Raw genomic sequence first — 24,889 nt, 5'->3', positions numbered from 1 at the left:
AGACAGTTTGGGGGTTTCTTTTTGTTTGTTTGTTTGGGGGTTTCTTACAAAATTAAGCATCTTACCATATGTGTTTCTTGGTATATACCCAAAGGGGTTGAAAGTTTAGATCAGTCTTTCTCTTCCCAGTTTGCCTGTTCAATATTTCTATTCTGCACTGCAGGTGCCTCACACATGGTGAGAAGAGCAGATATGGATTTGGTGTGGTCTGAATTCAAATCGTGACATTTTGCTGACAGTTTCCATTTATTCATTTAATACTTATTTGATTGACTTCAGTATATCAAGACCTGTACTAGATGAAGAACAGAGATTACTAGAATACACCTTTGAAGAGTGAAGTGTGCTGGAAAGCAAGACCAACACTAAAATATAAATTACAAAACATGTGCTAAATACAAAGGAGTGGCAGAGGGAGTCCAGGTAGAGAATGAAGCCGGGAAGGCTCCATGGAGGTAGGGAGCTCTATGCTGGCCTAGATCAATGGAGATGGCTAGGGAAAACATTACTGGAAAAGGAGACACAAAGCAAAGGCACAGAGGAGTTCTTGCACAAGAGCTCCTTCAGAGACTACGAATCACACACATATGCTGATGACCTAGAATTGAGAGGAATGTCTGAAGAAAAGTTGCTTCAGCCATTCTCTGATTCTCCCTCTGCACTCATTTCCTCTTAAACATTTCATCTCCAAATAAGAATGAAAAAGGAAAAAAAAGAAAAGAAAAGAAAAGAAATAATTAGCTACTTCTTGGTTGATCTGGTATCTCAGCTTGCTCTCATTTATCCCACGAGGATACCCACTGCTCTGAGCAATTCTCAACCTCTTTGGGTGTATATAACAGATGTTAAATGGAAATAATGGCAGGACTAGTTTCTGCCAGCACTGTGGGGATGCTGATACTTCTCTAGCCTAACCCATTTAGACGGTGTGAAGATAAGTGGTAATAATGTTTCATCATATATTAATTTCCACCTTTCATCTGAGAACTCCATAGCATATTACAAACATTATTCCTTGCAACATCTCTGTGAAGTACAGAGGTGAGTAATATTATTGCCCCCACTTGAGAGCTGTAGGAACTGAGTCACAAAGAGGTCAAAGAACTGTTCAAGGTCATGTGTCCTCAGCATGGAGTAGAACCTCAATAATGTGCAGCCTTTCTGCCTTGTCATTGTTGGCAATGAGCTGCCTCAAGCTTCCTCTTTAGTCCTCATTACCCAAATCTGATATTTGTAGAATACTTGAGACTGTTGGCTATAGAACTTTATCTAAACTCAAAGTTTTACTGTTTTTATTAACTAACTTAATCTGCACTAATGCATAATGTGGAAAACTGAAGATGTGATGTCCCAAAGAGGAATTACCTGCCTCAAGGTGCTGATGTGAAGCTCAATTGAATTAATTAATGTTTGTAAAACATTTAGCAACCCTTAGATTAAAGGGTCTAATACAAAGATACAAGGCTTTCCCTTTAATTACAGAAGAAAAGAGCTCGCTAATGGCTATCTCTACTTCTCAGAGGTGTTGTCTCTGATTCTCCCTGCTCAGCACTGGGGTCTGACCTGCTTTAAGGTGGTTTGGGGTGGCTCATATATCCACATTCAGAAAAGCCCCATTCCCGTGCATTCTGTGATTTCCAAAACTAAACTAAAAGATTCCTCTCTAAAGGTAAGGCGGCTTCCCCTCTGTGAAGCTTACCTTGGTTGGCAACTAAGATGATAATTTTAGGTCACGAAAGACAGTCTATTTAGAAAAAAAAAAAAAAAAAGTCAAAAGAGTAAATCCCCAGGCAGAAACTTCATGCCAGTGTACTTAATTCTAAGAACTTTTAAGCTAGAAATTTGAATATAGAAAATAATACATTTTAGAGTGTAACTGTTAAGAATTATAGACTGTTACGATTCAGCCTTAGACATTACTAAATGACCCTCATTGTTTCTTGGGTGAAGAAAAAGTTCCAGGAAGACTGTATAATGACGTGTCCAGGGTTACAATATGCAAGATGGGATTCAACTCAGGGACTTAAGTTTTGTATAATGTACGTCACACAGCACCATACTGCTGTCCACCTTCCGTAAAAGAACCAGAGTCAGATATTTGAAACATTCTCTCTAGAATATTTAAAAGAGAATTTCATTTGAAAAGCTTGATTTAAATAGAAAATTCCAAGGACCCACCAGTTATATAAGGCTATGGCCATATCATAGAATTGTAGGGTGTTTCCCATCACTTGGGCAGGATAGAGAGGGATTGGGACATGGCATTGGATATACCTACTGGGTTAAAAAAAAAAAAAAAGCTGCGCTTGGGAAACTGATGAAATTGCAGGAGCTAACAAAGGAAGTTTAATCTAGCCAGCAACTGAAACTTATGTCAATCTTTGCTTACAGCTCAAGAGAGCAGTTGGCCAAGGAAGTGGGGGGAGGGACATAAAACAGAAGTGGAACATTTCCAACAAGCTGTTGGAGTCCAGCTATGAGGAACATGGGGCAGGTGATACCTGGAAATCCAGACAGTAGGAAGCTGGCTCCTGGAGTCCGTCCTCTAGTGGCCAATCCCAACCAGAGACTTTGGGTCTGAGGCCAGGTTCCAATACCAAGAGCCTGGCAAGAGAAAGACTAGTCCTTACTTTTAGGGAGGATCTGGGCTAAATATGAGTGGCCAGACAGGGACTTGGAACCTAGACTTAGGAATGAAGTAGGAGCCCAATTAGAAGTATCAGGGCACCATTTCTGGTCAGACTGGTAGGGAGTGTGATATTGCTGAGCACTGACGAGCCAGCCTGAGCAGGGTTCAGGACCTCCACCCTGGCCCCAGAATGACCCAGACACAGGGCTGGCCACCTGGTGGGAATCAAGAACGGATCCCGGCTGGAGATGGAAAGAGAGAGACAAAGCTGGGACTGGCTATCGGGCCTCTCTGTTTCCCTCCTCCCTGATGTCCATTTTATGCTTAGTTATTGCTCTCATCAACAAGTAAGAAGCTGCACAGAACATAGGAGACCCTCAAGTAGATCAACCCATGACATTTTGGGAGAAGACTAATGAAGTTCAGAGCTTTGATTTGTCCATATTACACATGTCTTTCAAGGCCCTAAGCAAATGGGTAATGGGAAATATTATTTCCTGGTGAAAAAAGAGAATGGAAAGCGGAAATAAGGCACCCCTAGTACTCAGACACCCCCACCCCCATTAGTGTGGCATCTGAGGGGGCTGAGGTTTTTGAGCTCTCCCTCAAGCCGCCATTAACTCTGCCAAAGACCTCAAATTAACAACCGAGTAAACACTGCGTTTGCCATGCAAATGCAACTTTGAGCTAAATCCTCCAGCCTCCAGCCTAATCTCCGTTCTCTCAGAGGGGGATGGGAGCTGTCCCTGTCTTGGCACTTCCCTCCTTTGCAAGTCCCTGTGAAACCCTCTTTTCTGCGTGGGCCACAGGAGTCTTACTACACTTCTCTCTGCACTGGGACTTGAGCCCGGTCGTCTCTCCCTTCCTCTCTGTCTCTCTTTGGCCCCAGGGCCCTTGTATCTGGCTGGTTGTGTGTCTTGTTGTTGCTCTGTTTATTTCTCATCCACTCTTCAGGAGGCGGCTTAGAACAGCAGAAGTTTTTTAAAACAGTGGTGGCTGTCAGTCACTCCACAAACCTTGGTCCAAACCCAGACCTACCATACCAGAGTCCCTGGGAGAAGAAACACAAGGTTTGACAACTATAGGTTATATTATACTTGCATTACTTTAAAAAAAAAAGGAGAATAAAAGAATAAGCTAGGTGTATAATCATGGCAAGCTGTCTATGATACATACCTGCAAAGTTAAGTTACAGAATGCTGTGTAGAACATTATCCCATTTCTATAACAGCACAAAACATATGTATGTGGGGGTGATGGGGTGTATTTAAGGGTATTAAATCAAAGGAGTCCTTGGACTTGGGATTTAAGTCACTGATCCCCATTTCCCTCTGCCACCCCCCACCCCAAATCCTTGATGCACTGAAACCAGATCTAGCCTTAGATCACACGCTGTATATTATGGCTCTACCATTTAATAGCAGTGGAAAAGTTGTCAGCTTACTCACCTACCCTATGCTTCAGTTTTTCACCTGTGAAATGGAATATTACTACTCTATTCTACAGGATGTAGTAAGGATATGTAAGCTAACATGTACATGCCCAGCCTAGTGTCAGAAAACTTAGAAAAATATTTTTAAAGAAAAGATACTAAAAATTTGAAAGTACTCAGTCAGTTAAGCGTCCAACTTCAGCTCAGATCATAATCTCACAGTTTGTAGGTTGTAGCCCTGCGATGGGCTTTGTGCTGACAGCTTGGAGCCTGGAACCTGCTTCTGATTCTGTGTCTCCCTTGCTCTCTGCTCCTCCCCTGTTCGTGCTTGGTCTCTCTCTCTCTCTCTCCAAAAAATAAAATAAAAACATTAAAAAATATATATGTAAATACATACACACACACACACACACACACACACACACACATATATTTTAGGGGTGCCTAAATATATATTCAGGGGAGCCTGGAGCCTTCTTCGGATTCTGTGTCTCCCTCTCTCCCTGCTCCTCCCCCACTCGTGCTCCATGTGTGTATCTCTCTCTCTCAAAAATAAATAAGCCATAAATAAGTAAATATACACATATATATATTTAGTAGAAGTTGAACATGAAGCTGTACTTGTGAATTTTGTCTTCCCTATATATGTGAAAATGGAGGAAAAAGACAATTCAAATGTTTTTATTTGTCTTTCTAAAATAAACACATCTACAGATTGATCACTTACTTGTAGGGTGTGAGCCCACCAGCACGAGAGCATTCAAAGCAGCATCTGCTAACCTGGAGACCTCCCAACCCTGGCCCATCTGCCTACCCAGGGCTTGCATTGGGCACCACTGGCTGCCCCCTGCAGGCCTGGTCCCAGCCTATGGGCTTCAGGACAAAAGCTTGCATGACTTTTGACAGACTGGAGAATCATCCAAGTATCCAATTACCTAGGCAAAATCCCTATGGGAGGGTTAACAAGCTGATAAAAGAAACTCCCCTGGGTACTATGAAATGCATTTGCGGAAACTTAGGATGGTGCTTACCTTGAGGAACAGGACATTTCAAAAGCACAGTGGGTCTCTTCAAATATCTGACTGCTCTTCCAGTAGAAGGATGGGCTTGATACTACAAGTCGAAGCTGCTTGAGAGCAAGGGCTTCAGTCCTCTTGATTGTGGTGATGTCTTCACGGGTGTGTCCCTGACATATTTTGCACATTACATATGTTCAATTGATAGTAATTCAACTATAAGTCAATAAACTGAAAGAGTATTAGCCTTGATGTCACATAGCTTGGGCTCCGATTATTGCCTTGCCACTTCTGGTCAGTATGATTGAGAACAGATTCCTTGACCTCTTATCTTGGAGTTGACAAGAAGCTAGGAGAGAGAAGAGTCAGTATGAGGTAAATACTGCTGTTGCTATTGGGTGCTCTGACTTCTGCAAAGTTCTTAATGTTGGAAGGGGTAGTTTAATATAAGGGAGGGCAGTTTTGCAGTCCTGGGTTTCCCAGGGTCTTTGAAAGGCCATCAGAGATCACGGAAAGCCGGAAGATCATAGCCGACCTCTGCAAGTGTCACTGTCTAACAAGGGCAACCCCAGGCTTTTGTTTTTTTTATTTTTTATTCATTTCATTCATTTAAGTTTATTCATTTATTTTGAGGGGGGAGGGGCAGAGGGAGAGAGGGAGAAAGAATCCCAAGCAGGTTCCTTCCTTTAGCATGAAGCCCTAGGCAGGGCTCTATCCCACAAATCTTGGGATCATGACCTAAGCTGAAACCAAGAGTTGGATGCTCAACTGACTGAGCCACCCAGGCGTCCCACCCAGCCTTTTAAATAAGAGAAATTCAGAGCCAGATTATCTTGGCATGGGAAGGACTCAGAAGCTCCACTCTGTCACAAGGTGTCCCAGCCTTCTTCTTCTCTCCCTCCTGTGCTACCTCCCTCCCAGCACAGGTCACCTTCCCCAGCTGGCAATCTGCTGGCATCTGGCGGCTGGGAGCTTGCACATTAAAGGCTATGAAATAGTCAATTATTTTGGAAGAGAAGGTGGGAACCACATCCACTTCCTGTCTCTTTTTCTTTCATCATGTGCCCTTGAACAAGGGTCTCTTCTTTGCCTTGAGGCTCAGTTTTCTCATCTGTACAATAGAACTGATATTATTTGCCCCATCTTTGTACACTGTAAAGCACGTAATACTGCCCAGCACAGAGTTAAGGCAGGTCACGAGGCCGTCATGATTGAACATAAGTGAGGTAATGAGGTGAGGGTAGTCTAGGAGGGAATGCTTGAGTTTTCAAACCACAAGCCCTTGCAGGTGAGGATGGGAAGGAGTCAAAGTGCTTCCTTCCCCTCCTGGTAACATAGATGTGTTTTAGACCGTGGTTCTTTGGAAACAATCACTTGCCTTTGTTTCTTAACCTACTCGTTTTTGCTACTGCCTTAAATTCCAGTTTCATTTATTAGAATTTACTACTTTAGTGATTATCTTTAATTTTGAATCTCCAGGTTCTTCTTTGCTTTGTCCTTTATAACCCTTGTGATAGAACAGATGGTCTCCAGCTTATACATTCTCTACAACTAAACATTCCATGTTCTGGACAGCAGCTGGCCTGCCTCCCTCCTCAAAGCACTGGTGACCCCATTTAGCTTATATTATGTCCTCAATAATCTGTGACTGCTCCTGGGTATGCAGCCCAAAACCAATGTCACAATGTCTCACACACACACACACACACACACACACACACACATGCATGCACACACCTACATGTGCACAGCCAGCATCCCAGCATGAGCCCTGGTCTCACTCCCATTAGATCCACTGGTGATATTTGTCTCACCACTCCTTTCCAAGATCTTTCTCACCCCTCCAACCGACTCTTTGGGAGATCTACTGCTAATTTCTTCAACCCCTTTGGCCAAGACCCCATCTCTTATCCCAGATGTCATTCACAAAGCCTAATGTTATGGTTTACAATAATTTCAATTACTATTAAAGTATTTGATAACATGCTCATGTTAAGAATGAAAAGTTTTCTGGAAGACTATTTGCTAGTATTTATCAAGAAGAATATATTTATAATGGCAACGCCAACATTCATTGAATGCTTGTCTATACCAAACTCTGGTGTAAGGTAACTCACCTCCCCTCATATTCCTGTCATCAACTCTATGAGGTAGACACTTTTCATTCTCACCACTTCTAGAAATCTATTCCACTTCTAGAAATTGTTCCAGAGGGAATACTTTTGGCTATACTCAAAATGAATATGTAAAAAATTCATCACAGCATATAGTTCTAACTGAATATATCCAATGTTACGGAGGATAATGCATCTATCAGATGTCATATCTTTAGGAATATTTAATAACATGGGAAAGGTAATGGAATATTAAGTGAAAAGCAAGATGCAAAATTTTATATGCAACACAAGCCCAATATTATCCATGGATGCATAGACAAGGAGAAAAAAAAAAAACAAACAGAAAAAAAAAAAAAAAAGCAGAACAAAACCCTAACAGTGAATATCTCTGAGTGGTATCTTTGCTTTATTAAATTATTTGTATCATCTATTATTTCACAATAAACATACTCTAATGTCATAATCAGGAAAAAATAATTTTATTAAACATAGATTTTGCTATAGCATAACTTCTTTAATGTCTACTTAACCTCTACAACAGACCAAGTGGAGAGTTTCACAATATCATTCTCCCTGAAGGGGCCAATGAGCTAGAAGTTAATATTACTCCCAAGGATATGGAGTTAATATTACTCCCAAGGAAATGTAATGCAAGTTTATTCCAATTGCACAGAAAAGACATAAAGAAGCTGTGCACTTCACTTGGTGGCAGGAAATGAATCCTCATTAAGGATGCACTGAACTCACCGAACTGCCCAAGAAAATGGAGATTTTGCTACCATGCAGTAGCCCTTCTCCGTTCCTCGAGGATGCTTCCTTCTTCCAGAATGTTTCATTTCTGTAATGTGCTCTGTTTATTTTCTCCCCTCCAGTCCCTGCCTCTCCCAAACCCGATTGGCCCTGGTCCTGTTCATAGCCTCCCTGGGGTCCTCTGGTGACTCCCCTTCCTCTGATCACACCAGCCTGGGCAAGGCAGTCTGAGATCCTAGGTCTGCAGTGGTGCGTGCGCTTGGTAAAAATGGGAGCACCTGAAGCACCACCGAAGAGCTTTGGCAAACAGTTGATTCCATGACAAAAGCAGCTTCTCTCTCTGGAGAAAATAGTAAAAGTAAAGGCAAAATCATTCATCCAATTGCACGCAATAATGGACACTCCACTTAACCATTATTTCTTGGGCATAGTGAAAGAACATGAATTTGTAGTCACCCCAAATCCAGACATTAGCCAGGCTCTACAGCTAAGTGGGGGAGCCTGTGCAAGGCTGCAAAGATTGCTCATCTATAAAACAGGTCTAATAGCTTCACAGTGCTGTTGGAAGAATAGAAGTGTACAAGATGTGTACATGAGAGAACATAAACCTAGCACTCAGATCTTTGTTTCCAATACCATTTTCCAATAAAAAGATCCAGGGTTCCTTGGAAAAATGACTGATTTTAGGACTAGGGCAGCAAATAAACAAGATGAGCCTGGAGACTCTTAGAGTGCTAGAAGGTAAGGAAGTGCTCAAAAACAAAACCAAACCAAACAATGGTGGAGATATATCAAGAAGGTACTGAAGCAACTGAATACCACCCCCCCCCCCAAATGGCCAAAGCTAAAACAATCTAAGCAAGAAAATATAAAAATTGGATTTGGATTATAACCCAACACATAAAATTGACATCCATGAATCCACACTGATGTCAATAAAGGATAGAGTAAATAAATAAATAGGGGAGAAGAGAGACCTCTCCTACACAGAAGGATCCAAATAATTTATGTAGATACTGCCCCCCTGCCCCAAGCAGGGTTACATAGCTCTCCACTCATGTGTAGTCTGCACATAGCGACTTCCTGCCAAAGAGTGCAGTATAGAAAGAGGAAAAAAAGAGTAACTGAGTGGTGGAGAATCCTGACACACTCTCCCTCAGCCAGGTGATGGAGGTCAACATCAACAGTGACAATTCATGTTGGTAGTATGCGCCCTCAGCATGATGAGATGAACATGCCCCTTTACCTCTGTGATATTTCTCCCCTAAACTCATAATTCTGGTCAAACAATGAGAAAAACCTCAGGCAAATCCCAGTAGAAGGACATTCTACAAAATAACTGCCCAGTACTCCTCAAAGCTGTCAAGGTCCTCAAAAACAAGGAAAGTTTGAGAAAAGGTCACAGCCAAGAGGAGCCTAAGGAGACCGTAACAACTAAATATAATGTGGTTTCCTGGAACAAATAAAGAACATTGGTTAAAACTAAGATAATCTGTATAAAGTATAGACTTTACTTAATAGTAATATGTCAGTATCGGTCCCTTAGTTGTAATAAATGTACAATTCTCAAGAGGTTAACAATAGGAAGAACTGGGTTTGGGGCATATGGGAAGTCTGTACTATTTTCACAATTTTTCTGTAAATTGAAAACTATTCTAAAATTAAAACTTCAGGGGCTCCTGGGTGGCTCAGTCAGTTAAGTATCTGACCTTGATTTCTGCGCAGGTCATGATGAATTCAAGGCCCCCGTTGTGCTCCATGCTGTTAGCATGGAGCCTGCTTCGGATTCTTTCTCTCTCCCTCTCTTTCTGCCCCTCCTCCACTCGCATTCTCTCTCTCTCTCTCTCTCTCTCAAAATAAATAAATAAATAAATAAACTAAAAAAAAAATTAAAAGTTCAGTCTTTAAGAAGCAGTGTGACTATAATGTGTTTATTACAGTAATTGGGAACTGCCTGGTTTAAATTTAAAGCATCCCTGCCTCTGTTTGTCACTTTGTTAAAATAATTGAAGCCACCTTGACGGCAATGTCAAGATTTTGATGTAGGTTGATGTTATGAACTGGCTTGGGCTCTACAAAAACAAACAAACAAACAAAAAAAACCCCCTTGGTTTAGTGAGATAACTCTGCCCTCTAGTGGCTTAACATTTTATATACTTTCAGTGGCAAAGGACAGTCTAGAACGCTACTCACTTTTGATGTTTCAAAGTCCAGACAAGAGTCAAAATATACTCAGGGCCTTTAATCTGCTGGGACCATACCCCACTTTGTAACACTTACACAGAACTTTACCTTCCTGAGTAGTCTCTGAGAAAAGACACATTTGTGTGAAGGAACTGTCTGGTGGGAATATAAAAGGCAAAGTTAGGTGGTGGGGGGGGGCAGTTTGACAATGTGAATGAGAAGACTTAAAGATATTTATGTACCTGCACCCCTTAAATTCACTTTTGGAAACTGTTCCACAGGAAATTAATGCAAGTTACAGAAAAAGATTTAAAACATTTTTTAAAAATGTTACATTTAACAATGAACAATTTGAAACAAAGTAAGTGTTTCACAATGGGGTAGTTGTGGAGGAAAGGAAGGAAGGGGAAGGAAGGAACACTGTATCTGTATACTGGACTTATTATGCATGCAATAAGGGCATTCCTAAGAATATTTAATGACATGGTTAAATTGTTCATGATATAATGTTTAGTAAAACTCCATCAACCGTGTGATCAAAACTTCAGGGAATAATAGAGATGACCATGTATACACACACACACACACACACAAACAAACAATGACACATACTTCTCAGGTCACAGTGTGAAGAAAATGTAACTATTTTTGTTTAAATCTCAACTTGATTTTTGCTTTAATCCTTCATTTTGCTTGATGGACAAAAATGGATCTGGTTAGCTATGAGGTAGCTCAATCACGCCAGGGTTTTCTTCAGCGCTTTGTGTTTAAACAATCATTTAAGGGATCTACCGCTTCCCTCCTCCATCCATTAGATTGGCCCCTCTGTCCACTGGATTGTGGCAGCACACAGCGAGGAAAGGCCGGTCCTTCCTCACCCTCTGTCACTGGCATAGGTTGAGCCATCACTTGTCTTTGTTTATTTGGTGATTTGCACGTGGTGGGCTTGCCTCCACTGAGACACTTGTGGCTCCATCAAGAGTTGTCTCTGACTTCTCTTGGTCCTTCTCTACACCTTTGGAGCAAATGAAACCCCAGGGCACTTTCCCAAGCCTCCTTGGCCACAGGCAACGTGGGGTGAGCTCTCCAGCTAGACTTGCCTTGTTTTGCTCATTTCTTCATTACTGCTGTGATGTGTGAGCACGAGAGACTTCTGTGCCATTATCACTCTCCCCTCAGATTTCCCTGGCAATCAGTATATAGTCCTCTGCTTGAGGTCCCAGCCCCACTGTAGGACTTCCATTATTCTGCAAAGTATGGGAGTGTCCGTGAGACCTAGACCAATACCAAACTCCATCATTCCTCCCAAATCTCTCCTTGCTCAGCTGTGACATTTCTATCAAATCCACGGCAGGAAAATTGACTCCTACATCACTCATGCTTCCAAAGTCTATTATTTACAAAGATAAAATTGAGCTTTTGTCCCCAAAGGCAAACTTGGAGACTCAGAAATCTTTTTTCTCTAAGTAATGTCTCTTCCAGGAATGTCAAGTCTATTTAGAAAATGTAAATACTGATAATTGTCTCCTTCCTTTCTCTTCACATTCCTGCTGTGACCTTACCCTGAGTGCACACACACACACACACACACACACACACGTCTTGCTGGTGATTGAACAATCAGAGGAAGCACGGGAGTAAAAAGGAATAAATATGTATACACATATGCTCATATATACATGCATCTGTAAGTATTCATGTTTATATAAAGAATACAGAAATCAATTCAATGCAAGGTTTCAGGGGTTATCTATGCATTACACTTTCTTTTTTATTATAATTTCATATTTACTGAATTTCTAGAAGAAACATGTGCTGTGTCATCAGGAAAAGAAACATATATAATAAGGGAAATAAACAAGGTCTCTGGCTCCCAGCATCACCATCACAGTGAAGGAGTGAGAGTAGGGGACCCAAGACTTCCATTGGCCACAGCCAAAGCTCTCCTCTCCTCATCTCTGTTACTTGATCTTCTTGAGGTCCATCTGTTCCTCAGCTTTCAGAGCACCAGGCTCTCTTGGCTCTTTTTTTTAGTTATTTGATGCATCAAAAACCTAGATCTCAAGTCTGAGTCTGATGGAATGGAACTTTGGAGGGGTCCTGGGTGGGGAAGAGGGTAACTGGCATGAAGGAGTAACATCAAAATTTGTTGTAAAAGAAAGATACAACACTTTGACTTGAATATGACAGGCTCTGTGACTACTTTGACCCATATGTGAAAAGGGACACTGAAGGCTCAAGGCTTAAGACACTGGCAGCTCTCTCTTCTTGGTACATAAAGCCCTTCCTCCAGGAGCCCTGAGCCACCATGTAAAAAGTGAACTAGTCCAGGCATAGCCTGCTGGAGGAATCCAAACTAACCACGTGGATATGCCATTTGAAGAGAGATATGATGTAATGGTTGTTATTTTAAGCCACTAAGTTTTGGTCAGTTATGCTGCAGTAGATAATGAGAACAGCTTTCTTCCCGTGAAAGGGGTTAATACTACTATGGCTACATACAGGGAGCTCATCAGTGAGAACTGCAACACGATTCTATTTTAATTATCATAATAGGTTACAGAATTACTATGGGAGAGGTGCCTTTTTGTTCTGAAAAATACCTCAATTCACCATTAGGGGTGGAAAATAAGACCCTAAGGAGATGAGTTGGTACAGAGAAGTAAAATAATATAACTAAACCACTGAATTGAAAATGGACACAAATATGCAAGTAGGGAAGAACAGAGAATAGACAAGGTAAAGAGAGATAAGGGAAGAGAAACCAAGGAGGGGCAAGCAATGTGGCCAGAGGCTAGACAAAATGACCAAGAGAAGTTTTTAAGAATATGGGCACCTAACAAATTCTTATTGGTTGCATACTCATGATGAAAATCTCTCAATTTCCCCAGAACTTCCGTCATATTTTCTACCAGTAGAGGTACCTTTTGTGACTTAAAAAAAATGGTGGAAATTAAGAAAAAAGTTTGAGCACCATGCCTACGTTGACTTGGTTGACAACAGGGACAATAGGTGTCAGTGCCTACACTAAACTAATTTAGGATAGTGGTTCTGAAGTAGGAGTGATTTTGCCCCCCGGGCAACATTTAGTAATGTCTGGAGACACTTTTGATGATCATAACCAGGACAGAGTAACTGCTAGCATCAAGTGGGCAGCAGCCAGGAATGCTGCCAAATTCCTCCAATGTGCAAGACAGCCACCCACAAGAAAGAATTGTCCAGCCTAAAATGTCAAGGTTGAGAAATCCTGATTTAGAGGAAGCAAAAGACTGAGTCAGATGTGTCCATGAGAACCTAGATCTCCTGTAGAATGTGTAGAAATCTTGGAGAAGACATTGGACTTTCCGCAACCTATTGAATGTAGTTTGAATCAATTTTATCTAAATCATCAGGGCAGGGTAGTTCTAGTTAACGTCCAGGTTACATCAAATTTAACAAATGAATCAGTAATGGCTCTTATTTGGAAGTAGCAGAAACAGCCTCTAGGAAAAGTGAGCAGAAAAGGAATGTATTAAGTAATAGAGGGCAGATCAAAGAATCATTAGAATGGTTGGAGAAAAGAACAACTCCTAGAAGAAAACTCCAGCAGTGCCTGGATGGCTCAGTGGGTTGGGCATATGACTCTTGATTTTGGTTCAGGTTATTATCCCACTGTCATCGGATCAAGCCCCTACATTGGTCTCTGCACTGAGTGTGGAGCCTGCTTGGGATTCTCTCTCTCTCTCTTTGCCCCTCTCCCCCCACTTCTCTCTCTAAAAATAACATAACATAACATAACATAACATAACATAACATAACATAACATAACATAACATAAGAAAAGAAAACTCCAGAATGGGTCCATGAAGATTTCAGTCCTCTGACAGCTGGCAGGGCCACTGATGGAATGAAGGAAGTATGGATGTAAAAGCCATCAGACAGAATGGATATTTCAAAAGAGGAAAGGAGAGGAGCTGCCAGATTGGTGAACACGTGGAGATATGGGGAGAATGGCGGCCTGGAGAGGGCAAGAAAACTTGCACCCTTTTCCCACATGTCGCCCTAGGCATCTCTTCATCTGGCTGTTGATTTGCATCCTTTATCACATCATTTAACACACTGGTAAATGTCTATTAGTCGATCAAGATGCCCTGGTGGCAGGTCTTCAGATGTTAAAGGTTAGTAAGGAGACAGCATTGGATGTGATACACCAGGGCTCCTGCCCAGAGATCATTCTTTGTTGAAGTTGAAGAACACCCTGATGCCTCACATTGGAAGTGCTACTTATCAAACCAGATGATAGATGATGGAAATGCTGGTTGAAAGCATCCTGGCTTCTCCCAATGTCTTTATCGTTCCTAATGAAGTGCTACTTAAATGATCTTATGTGGGCTGAAAATTCAGTGGGATGAAACACAGCAGATTAAATAGGGGGAAAATCTTTTAAAAAAATAAGAGGAAAAGAAAGAGAAACATGACATCAAAAAAGTTCATTTTAAAAGCATATAAACATCTTTCAGTCTTAAATAGAAAATGAAAATGCTGCACTTAGGCTTAAATTTTAATTTCCATCTTTGACCCTATAACCATAATCTAAGTCAGACCACATTGGGATAATTACTATTTCCTCCTAAGTAGGCTCTCTGTTTTTTGCTTCCCACCTTTAACCAACCCTTCTCCCACTGGTAGATTAATCTCCATAAAGCACCATCAGGATCATGGTGCTTCCTTGCAAGGAAGTTGCACATAAGTCCTTTTGCCAAAAGAAAAATATCCAAAACATAAGTGGACATCTTCAAACCACTCTATGATCTGCTCTGAACCTATTTTCCAGTTTTCTCTCCCATTATTCTCCCAGACAAATGGTTTGCATATTGAGCCCTAAATATACCATACACTTCCAATTTACCTTGTGACCTTGAGAAAATTAATATATTTCTCTGAACTCATAAAAATACAAAACGGAAATCACATTGTCTGCACTGCCCATTGGCAGAACTGGAAGCCTTAAACTCAGTGTCCTAAAAGAACCAGAGGGTGAGGACTAGAACACAGTCTTTCTCATGCTTTTTGGTTGATAGATAAGATTACCAAGTGCAACCCTTTCTCCACCAGATCTCTAAGCTGCAACCTAACATATGGAAGGCTGTAGCTCACAAGAACCTTTTTTTTTTTTCTTTTCAGTGCTCTTAAAATGGCCAGACCTCATTAACAGGCTCATGGAATGGTCCTAAAAGTTGAGATTACTTCAATCGCTTTCAGTATCTCTGCATAGAGTGTATATTTTGAGGGGGTAGGAATCAGTCTCAGACTGCATACTCAGGTGTGTGATAAATACTTCATTCCTTTATATTGACTGAATTTTAACTCTGAGCCCTTGTTTAGTTGGTTTCTAGGAAATTCAATTGCTGTCAGTAAGGTGGCTCTCCTGATATGGAGAATAAAATAAAATTAGGTTACTCTCCCATTATGGACAAAATAAAGATAAGTTTCGTGGTATTTTAGAAACAGATTGCATAAGTTACAAAGTAATCTAAAACTCTGAGTTCAATAGAAATATAAATAGCAAACATAACCAGAAGAAAATACTCCATTCTTGGAGAATAATAATGCTATCATTGGAGAAAAATAAGATTACTATTATTGGTGTTGTCGTTATAGCTAATGCTCATAATGGCAAAAGTAGGCAGTCTGCACAGTTCTCCATGTGCTCCTCTGTGGTTCCCAGCTTTACTTGTGGTTAAGTGGGCCATATGACTAGGTTCTGGCCAATTGAATGTGGGCAGAAGTAATCTTTGACCTATTGCCCACTCTCAGAGTGGTCCCTTTCACGTTATTTCTATTTTAGTCCTTAGCAATTATCCCAGACAACACTCTGGGCCCTCCAAAGTGACCTTGAAGGCTATATGTTTCAGATGGTATAGGTTTAAGCAGGAAGCAAGCTGCAGGTCTGAGTCTCTATTCTTCAGGAAAGCTCCCCTCCCCCCATTATACATCAGATTGCTATGTGAGAAGGAAATAGCTCTGTATGGGATTAAGTCCTTGAGATTTGGAAGTCTATTTTCTAAAGCAAAATAGCCCATCCTACTTCAACTAATACAATTAGTAAGTGCTTACTATATACCTTGCACAGCTCTAAATGCCTTACATATACCAGCTTTTTCTAGAATGAAATAGACACATTAGCACATATTATGATGTCATGGTAATAGAATCATGTGGAAGTACAAGCCTAAAATAGTCATTGAACCCCAAGTTCACCACACACATCCTTCCAGCATTTCTTCCCCCCACCCTTCTGCTTCTCTAAATCTCACCCATCCCCAAGGAAGAAACAAAACAGCAAACAAAGGAAGCAAAGGAAGGAGTTCTAATTTCTATTTGTTTTCTGTAAAGACATAAATCCAGTCCTGCTTGTTAAGAACTCCTTGGGTGTTACGCACTCCTGTCATTGCTCCTAACTGGAATAAACAGGTGAATGAATCATTTTGCCTTTTCTAAATGCTGGCACCATCACGGTGTAGGCAGGTCTCCAGACCAGGAGATGGTAGAGCTCACTTGCCTGATGGTGTTCGTGAGTTACATTACGATTAGAGCACTTGTGGCAAGCTACTGCCTCAACTGCTCACCTTGGCCCACCCCACTGCAAAGGAAGGACCACTCACAGTATGAGAAAGTAAGGAGGCTATCAACAGCTTGCAACAATGAACAGCAAGGATGTGGGATCTGATCCCTCTGCGAGGCACACGGTTCAATCTACTCTAGCTGAGGAAGGCACTAGCAAGCTGGGGAGGAGTTTGTACAGGTACTCCTAGAATGGATTGCCATGCAAAATTACTTAAGGGCCTAAGATGTATTTTATTTCTCACACAGGCTAAGTTTGGGAACATGGTGGAAGTAGAGGATATATTTTTAGTCTAAAAAGGAAGCAAAAAGCAAATGTTCCAAAGTGGGATCAAAAACACCTCCAAGCAGGAGGGAGAAAGCCTCAGAACCCGGGGAGTGGAAGAGAGCAATACTTCTGCAGGCTCTGGTTATGGCAGTGGCCCCCAAAAATGAGATGGCATAGAAGTGGTCAGAGACATAGGAAACTTCAAAACAAATTAAAAACTAAATGGCAAAAGTTTTCAGTGATGGAAAGATGGAAACAGACTGAAGAAACAACTGGTGTATTGCTTAAGCATGCATATGCATACCAGTGGTATGCTACTAAATGTTTAATTAACTTTACAAAAAAATTACGCATATTTATGCAAGTTTACTATACGTTTGACTAGGAATAAATGCTTGATTATTTTGATTGCTATCTACTCAGCAAAGAAGTTCCTCACATCATTGACCTATGAGTTGAAATCTGACATGAATATTGGTTGCTATTTGCCTACACATTAATAAGAGGAAAATGAAACAACAAAGGCATATGTGAGCACTTAAATAATTCATGATAATGTGCATTAATTTAACTGAATCAGTTAAAATGTTTTAAATACTGGAAGGATATTTCCTCAGTTTTCTGTGCTCTTCACAATGAAATAGCCACAGATACAACACACTTCTAAATGTAACCCATAGTAGGGGTGCCTGGGTGGCTCAGTCGGTTGAGTGTCCAACTTCAGCTCAGGTCATGACCTCGCAGTTCGTGAGTTTGAGCCCTGCGTGGGCTCTGTGCTGACAGCGCAGAGCCTGGAGCCTGCTTCAGATTCTGTGTCTCCCTCTCTCTGCCCCTTGCCTGCTCATGCTCTGTCTCTCTCTGTCTCTCAAAAATGAATAAACGTTAAAAATAAATTTAAATTTAACCCATAGTATTACTGTTTTTTCATAACTTTCTTAAGCTTAAACAATCAGCAAAATAATAAATCAAGCCCTGATTGGTAGTGTTTGCTGACTTCTATGGTGTAAATGATGCCACAATAACTAATGTCAATGAATGCAGGGTTGGAAAGAGATATGCAGCACACTATCATACGATATTTCCACCACATGGATATACTGGTCATAGATAACCATGTGCATAGAAAATAGTTCTTTTTCTAATTAGTGGTCATAGGTAACCTCTGGAGTCCCCCCAGATTCCTAGTCTTCATGATCCTTTTGAATCTGATGGATCTGCGGTTTCTGATCATGCTTAGGTGAAATTTTCTGGGGGGCTGTGAACACTCAGAGGTCTTAATCTCTTCCATGTACAGGGAGGGTAGTTAGGGGAGAACATTCTCCTCTTTCTGGCCTCTAGGAATCTCCACCCTCCAACTTTTGCTTCTCCAAGGCCCTCTCTCTACTCCTAGGCTCCTAGCAAAAGTCCAACACAGGCTTAAGCTTTCATAGAAAGCTTTCAGCAAAACAGCCTTTGAATTCCCCCACACTACCTTCCTGCTAACCTCCCTGATGTAAAGAAATTACAAAAGCTGTCTACTCTTTCAGTGGTGGAAGGAAAAGAGAAGTCTGGAAAAACAACATAAATTCAATTTAAAACTTTACCTCACCTCAGGAGTGTGTAGGGCTGAGGCATGTCTTCAGTTTGAGTATCTACAATGGAGCCATACTTTCTTAGCCAATAAGGTATTTTAGTAGTCCTTGGTGCGGTTTTTTTTCCTAATAATTAAAATACTTGTGAAAACTCAACAAAAATATGACAAAAACCTCTAGCCAGATTCACAGAGGGATAACCACTAAGCATAAGACCTACACAGCAGAATTGAAGATTATAGTCATCAGTCAATACTTCCTTTGCTACATAAAACAAAGTAAACCCCTTGACCTTAGAAGAACAGGGAAGAAAAAGAAAAGATGAAGCCTGTGAAAACCGGAAGGATATGTTATAGGTAAATGGCAGCCTAGTGTCTAGCACATTAAATGGGTGTCCGCTGGGTAATAGTCATCATAGCAGTCATTATAATAGAAAGATCCAGAGGAAGATCACATCCATGAATTTATTGTCTAGGAGTTTGTTCACTATAGGGACAGGAAAAATTTTAGACAATAATTTTGCATCTTTAATATGATGACAAATCTTGGCCTCTAAGATATAGGCACAGAAAGCAATAAAGATAAGTGAGAGGAAATATTTCAAGGTTTACAATGCAGAAATAACTTTAGAAATTACTTAGAAGGCAAAAGTGCCACTGCAGCAAATGAAATTTGTGACATGTAGTGCAGACTTGAGATTTCTTCTTAGAAAGGACAAAGGTATAAAAGTCATTAAAACAAAGAAAATGATGAATATGAAGAACAAAGATTAGAGAAGTACAATTTTGAAACTACAGCTATTTCTGATGTGGCTGAGCTGCATAAACTGGATAACTCACACTCACACACACCAACAACACACATACACACACTCCTTAGTATCAGAGAGAGAGATTGGTCAAAAGAATTTAAATGGAGCTGTGAGGTAGGCAGAATAAAGCCTCCCACAAAGAAGTCTGCATCTGAATCCTTCGAACCTGTGAATATGGCAAAGGAGAATTAAGAATTCAGATGGGGGGTGCCTGGGTGGCTCAGTTTGTTGAGTGTCCGACTTCGGCTCAGGTCATGATATCGCGGTCCATGAGTTCGAGCCCCGTGTCGGGCTCTGTGCTGACAGCTTGGAGCCTGGAGCCTGTTTCAGATACTGTGTCTCCCTCTCTCTCTGACCCTTCCCCATTTATGCTCTGTCTCTCTCTGTCTCAAAAATAAATAAACACTAAAAAAAAAAAATTATAAAGAAAAAAAAGAATTAAAATGGAATTAAGGTCGCTAACCAGTTCACTTTAAAACAGGAAGACTGGGGGCAACTGGGTGGCTCAGTCGGTTAAGCGTCTGGCTCTTGGTTTTGGCTCAGGTCCTGATCTCACAGTTTCGTGGGTTCAAGCCCCGCATCGGGCTCTGTGTTGACAGTGTGGAGCCTGCTTGGAATGCTCTCTCTCCTTCTCCCTGCCCATGCCCCACTCATGCCATCTCTGTCTCTCAAAAAGAAATAAACTTTAAAAAATAAATAAAATACAATAGAAAGATCATCCCAGATTATCTGGATGGGCCCAATGGAACCACAAGCGTCCCTAAATGTTGAAGAGAGAGGTAGGAGAGTAAGTGTCAAAGGGATATGATGTTCCAAAGATTTAACCAGCTATTGCTAGCTTTGAAGATGGAAGTGAACCAGAAGCCAAGGAATGTGGACAGCCTCTAAAAGCTGGAACAGGCAAAACAAACAAACATACCAACCAACAAACAAAAAACAACTTCTCCCTGAGAGCTCCCAAAAAAGCAGCAGCACTGTGGATATTGTGCTTTTAGCTCAGTGAAACCATATCTTACTTCTGACCTCTAGAACAGGAAGAAAATAAGTTTGTTTTGTTTTAAGCCATTACATTTGGGGTAGTTTATTACAGCAGCAATAGGAAACACAGACAGCTGGAATAAATTCTACATAGCACACAGCCTGCCTTCCATACTCCTCCTTTGCTCTTCCCTCTCACACCCACAAAACAAGAAAGTGAAATGCATTTTATTTCCTTCCTGAATCATTTTGACAAGTATGTGATACATTTTACAGCTATTTTGATGAAAACTTTCTAATACGTACAAGGTGAACAGACAAGTACGAGGAGCCCTCGTGGACCTACCATCCGGCTCCCATAATTATCCACATTTGGTCACTCTTGTCCCATCTAATTTCCACCTACTTCAACCCTCCCCAGTCAATCAACTTAGAGATGTATATAAAATGCATGTACACATACTTGAAACTTGGAATGCACAAATCCTAGCTGTACATTTTTAAAATGTTTATTTATTTTCAAGAAAGAGAGAGAGAGCGAGCACAAGTGGGGGAGGAGCAGAGAGAGGGGGAGAAGCAGAGAGAAAGGGACACAGGATCCAAAGCAGACTCTGCGCTGACAGCAGTGATGTCAGGGGCTCGAACTCACGAACTGTGAAATCATAAGCTAAGCCGAAGTCGGGTGCTCAACTGACTGAACCACCAGATGTCCCAGCTGTACATTATGATAAACAGATACATACAAGCCATTCAGACCCCTAGCATATGAACATCTATCTCTATATTCCTAAAAAGTTTCCCAATGTTGCTTTCCCACTTCCAATATCCATTTTCCCATAAATGGAACATCCTCTTTTGATTTCAACATGTCTGTTAGACTCATTCATGTCGTTACAAATCCAGTAGCTCTTCCCTGTTTCGGTTGAGTAGTATTTCCTTGTATAAGTTTGTTTATCTATTTTTTGTTGATGCACATTTGGTTTGGTTCTAGTTCTTGGCTATTGTGAACAAAGCTGCTATAAACATTTTTATACAATCTTATTTGTGCACCTGTGTTTTATGTCTCTTAGATAAATTTTAAGACTGGAATTGCTAGACAAAAGGGGAGCTGTATGTTTAACTTTGTAAGAAACTGCCCAACATTCTTCCAAAGTGCTCATACCATCTTACATTTCCATCAGCAGTGCCTGAGAGTTCTGGTTGGCTCACATCCTGACCTAAAGTCTTTTTAATTTTAGCAGTTTTAGTGAAGATACAGTGGTATCTCATTGTGGTTTTAATTTGCATTTCCTGGATGACTAATAACATTGAACACTGTATATGTTCATTGGAGATTGTATATATATATAATATATATATATATTATATATATATGTTACATATATGTAATTGGCACCTTGATCTTGGACTTCCCAACCTCCAGAACTGTGAGAAATTTCTGTTCTTTATAAGCTACCCGCACTAAGACATAACCCAGTTAAAAATTGAAACAAGCACTACACAAAAGAAGATATAGAGGTATATATATATATACACATACACCTGGTGTGGAGGTTGGAGATTTTATATATATATATATATATATATATATATATATATATATATATATATATAAAATGGCCTTGTTCTAGTCAGTGAGAGCCTCTTTCTGGTTCATAAATTTTTTTTTGCTGGAACTACACATGGTAGAAAAGTTAGAAAGCCATATGGGGTCTCCTTTAGGTTGCTAATCTCATTCATGAGGGCTCCACTCACATAATTTAAGGCCTCCCAAAGGTCACTAATTCCAACACATTATGGACATTAGGATTTCAACATAGGAATTTGGCAGGGGTAGGGGGATGATACAAACATTTAAATGATAGCAGGTTATTTATCTTATTACTGAGTTGTGAGATTTTTTTCATTTTTTTAAACATTTACTTATTTTTGAGAGAGAAAGAGAGAGAGAGAGCAGGGGAAGGGCAGAGAGAGAGAGACAGAGAATCCGAAGCAGGCTCCAAGCTGACTGTCAGCACAGAACCCGAGGCGGGGCTCAAACTAACAGACTGCAAGATCATGACCTGGGCTAAAGTCAGATGCTTAAACGACTGAGCCACCCAGGTGCTCCAAAAATTTCTTATATATTCTGGATATGTATACTTTGTCAGATATATATTTAAAAAATGTTTTCTCCCAATGTGATGCTTGTCTGTTAAATTATATCAGTGGTGTTATTTCATTAGCAGAAGTATTTTAGTTTGATGAAGTCCAAATTTATTAATTTTATTATTTTGTGGTATTACTTTCTGTGACGTAAGAAATCTTTGTCTACTCCCAAGTTGCAAAAATATTTTTTATTTTCTTCAAAAGCTTTAGAGCTTTTTATTTTTACATTTAGGGATATGTCCCAGCGTATACAACTTTTGTGTATATACTAGTTTTTGTATATGATATAAATTTATATTAAATTTTATGTACAGCATGTGTAGGGTATATTCTTTTCCACATAGATATCCAATTGTGCTAGCATCATTTATTGAAACAACTTCCATCTTTATTGAATTGCTTTGGTGCTTTTGTCAAAAAACAATTGACTGTACAAATGGAGGTCTATTTCTGAACCCTCTATTTTGGTCCCTTGATCTGTTTCTTCTTATCCCAATACTATACTGTCTTGATTATAATAGTAAGCCTTGAAGTCAAATAGTTGTAAATACTCTAGTTTTGTTCCTTGTTTTAGAATAGTTTGTTAATTTCTACAATATGTGCCTGCTGAAATTATGTTGAGAATGGGCTGAATATATAGACCAATTTGGTTCTAACGCCTTGGCAGCCTACTAAGCAAACAAAAACCTAAAGCTTATATATACATTAAGGTTAAGAAAGCATACCTAAGGCAACCAATCACAGCCAATGAGGCTTTCCAAATAAGGCGACCACATAAAGCTAAAGCCAATCAAATAATTTCCTTGTTTTGCTTCCCTTTCTTCTTGATATAGTCAGTCTTGCCACTGACTCCTGTTGATGCAGCATTCCTAACCACTTCTGGCTCGGCACTGCTGAATTCAAATCAATTTTTGATCAAATAACCTCTTACAATTTTTAAGATGCCTCAATTTATCTTTTAACAATGTTGATTCCAACCTTTCATTTATTTTTTATTTTTTTTAACATTTATTTATTTTTGAGAGACAGAGCATGAGCAGGAGAGAGAGAGAGAGAGAGAGAGAGAGAGAGATACAGAATCAGAAACAGGCTCCAGGCTCTGAGCTGCTTGTTAGCACAGATCCCAACGCGGGGCTCGAACTCACAAACTGCAAGACCATGACCTGAGCTGAATTCAGTCGCTCAACTGACTGAGCCACCCAGGCGCTCCCTCCAACTTTTCGTTATTACATGCAAGGCAAACATATACATCACATGTATGTCTTTGCACATGTGGGAATGATTCAGTGGGATAAACGCCTAGAAGTAGAACTGAAAAAAAAGGGCCTTGTGAAATGTAAAGATAACCCATACATGAAAGAGGTTACCACTGTTTGGTTTCTCTTATTTTTTTCTAAAACAACTAGGAAGCAACAGTAACAAAGGAATTTTTGCACAACTCTACAATCCCGGAAAAAGCTACAGTTTGCGTAGGTCGGTATAGCAAGTTCCTTTCTGTACCTGTCACTAAAACAGTTACCACAATAAATATAATAAAGAAAATCCTGGAGTCCGGCATTTGGGAAGTTTCCTGCTAATGGCTAGGTCTACTACTTGGCTTTGTTGTGAATGGATGGATACTGACTTAGGATTCTGATGACTAAGGAAAAAGGAATTTTTCAATATTTTGTGTATGGGGGGGTGCCCTTGAAGTGAAGAGGGGGGCCCTTTGATTTTAGTCCTGGTTTTGCCACTAAATAACTTCATTACGTTTCACAGGTCACATCCCTTTTATAGGCCCCAGTTTCCTCATAAAATGACAAGAGTAGTAAGGGGAAAACGTATTTGAAGTCCTAGAATTGATTCGATTACTTAGGGAGAAAATGAAGATAGAGAAGGAAAGGGACCCAGGATCTCTGAAATCTGGGACCCTCTTACACGGAGAGTTTTTGGGAGAGGAGCCAGCAAAGGAGAATGGGGAGCAGAAAAGGAGAATGTTACGTCCTGAAAACCAGGAGAGGGAAGCCAACAAAGAAGGAGACCGCTGAGCACCCAGGCTTCTGAGCTGAATGCTGAGAAGTCCAGTGTCCACTGACAATATGGAATTGTTGGAAGACTTTACGCAAGCCATTTCAACAAATGAGTTCAAGTCAGACGAAAGCCAGTTAAAGAGTAAACAAAATCATTTGTGATGCCTTTATAAACTGCTCAAGCTTATTGCAAACCCACAGCTGGTCTAATTCATCGGAGCCCTTCTCAGATCCGACCTTCAGAGATTCTAAAGCACTTAATCAGTCCATGACTCCTCTTGCCTCCCAAGATTGTTCTGAGAGTGTTTTATAAACAAAGACACCGAACAAAAGAGTGGGGCAACCGTTGGTTTTCATTATTCTATTACACTAT

The 24,889-nt window shown here is 40.4% G+C and overlaps 1 protein-coding gene across 2 annotated transcripts in view; it reads right to left on the bottom strand.

The window, feature by feature from the left end:
• The window catches only part of ATP13A4 (ATPase 13A4), a 149,135-nt gene that overhangs the window by 124,015 nt on the left and 231 nt on the right, over positions 1–24,889 (bottom strand). For both annotated transcript variants that reach the window (XM_042957027.1, XM_042957024.1), the window contains exon 2: positions 5,093–5,426. In XM_042957027.1, coding sequence (XP_042812961.1) covers positions 5,093–5,265 — 173 coding nt within the window. In that variant the 5' untranslated portion in view covers positions 5,266–5,426. The remainder of the gene's footprint in view (positions 1–5,092; positions 5,427–24,889) is intronic.

This window comes from Panthera tigris, chromosome C2 (genome assembly GCF_018350195.1).
Source record: "Panthera tigris isolate Pti1 chromosome C2, P.tigris_Pti1_mat1.1, whole genome shotgun sequence".
NCBI classification, from domain to species: Eukaryota; Metazoa; Chordata; class Mammalia; order Carnivora; family Felidae; genus Panthera; species Panthera tigris.
The sequence above is the reverse complement of the archived record's forward strand: the minus strand, read 5'-3'. Positions and strand labels throughout refer to the sequence as shown.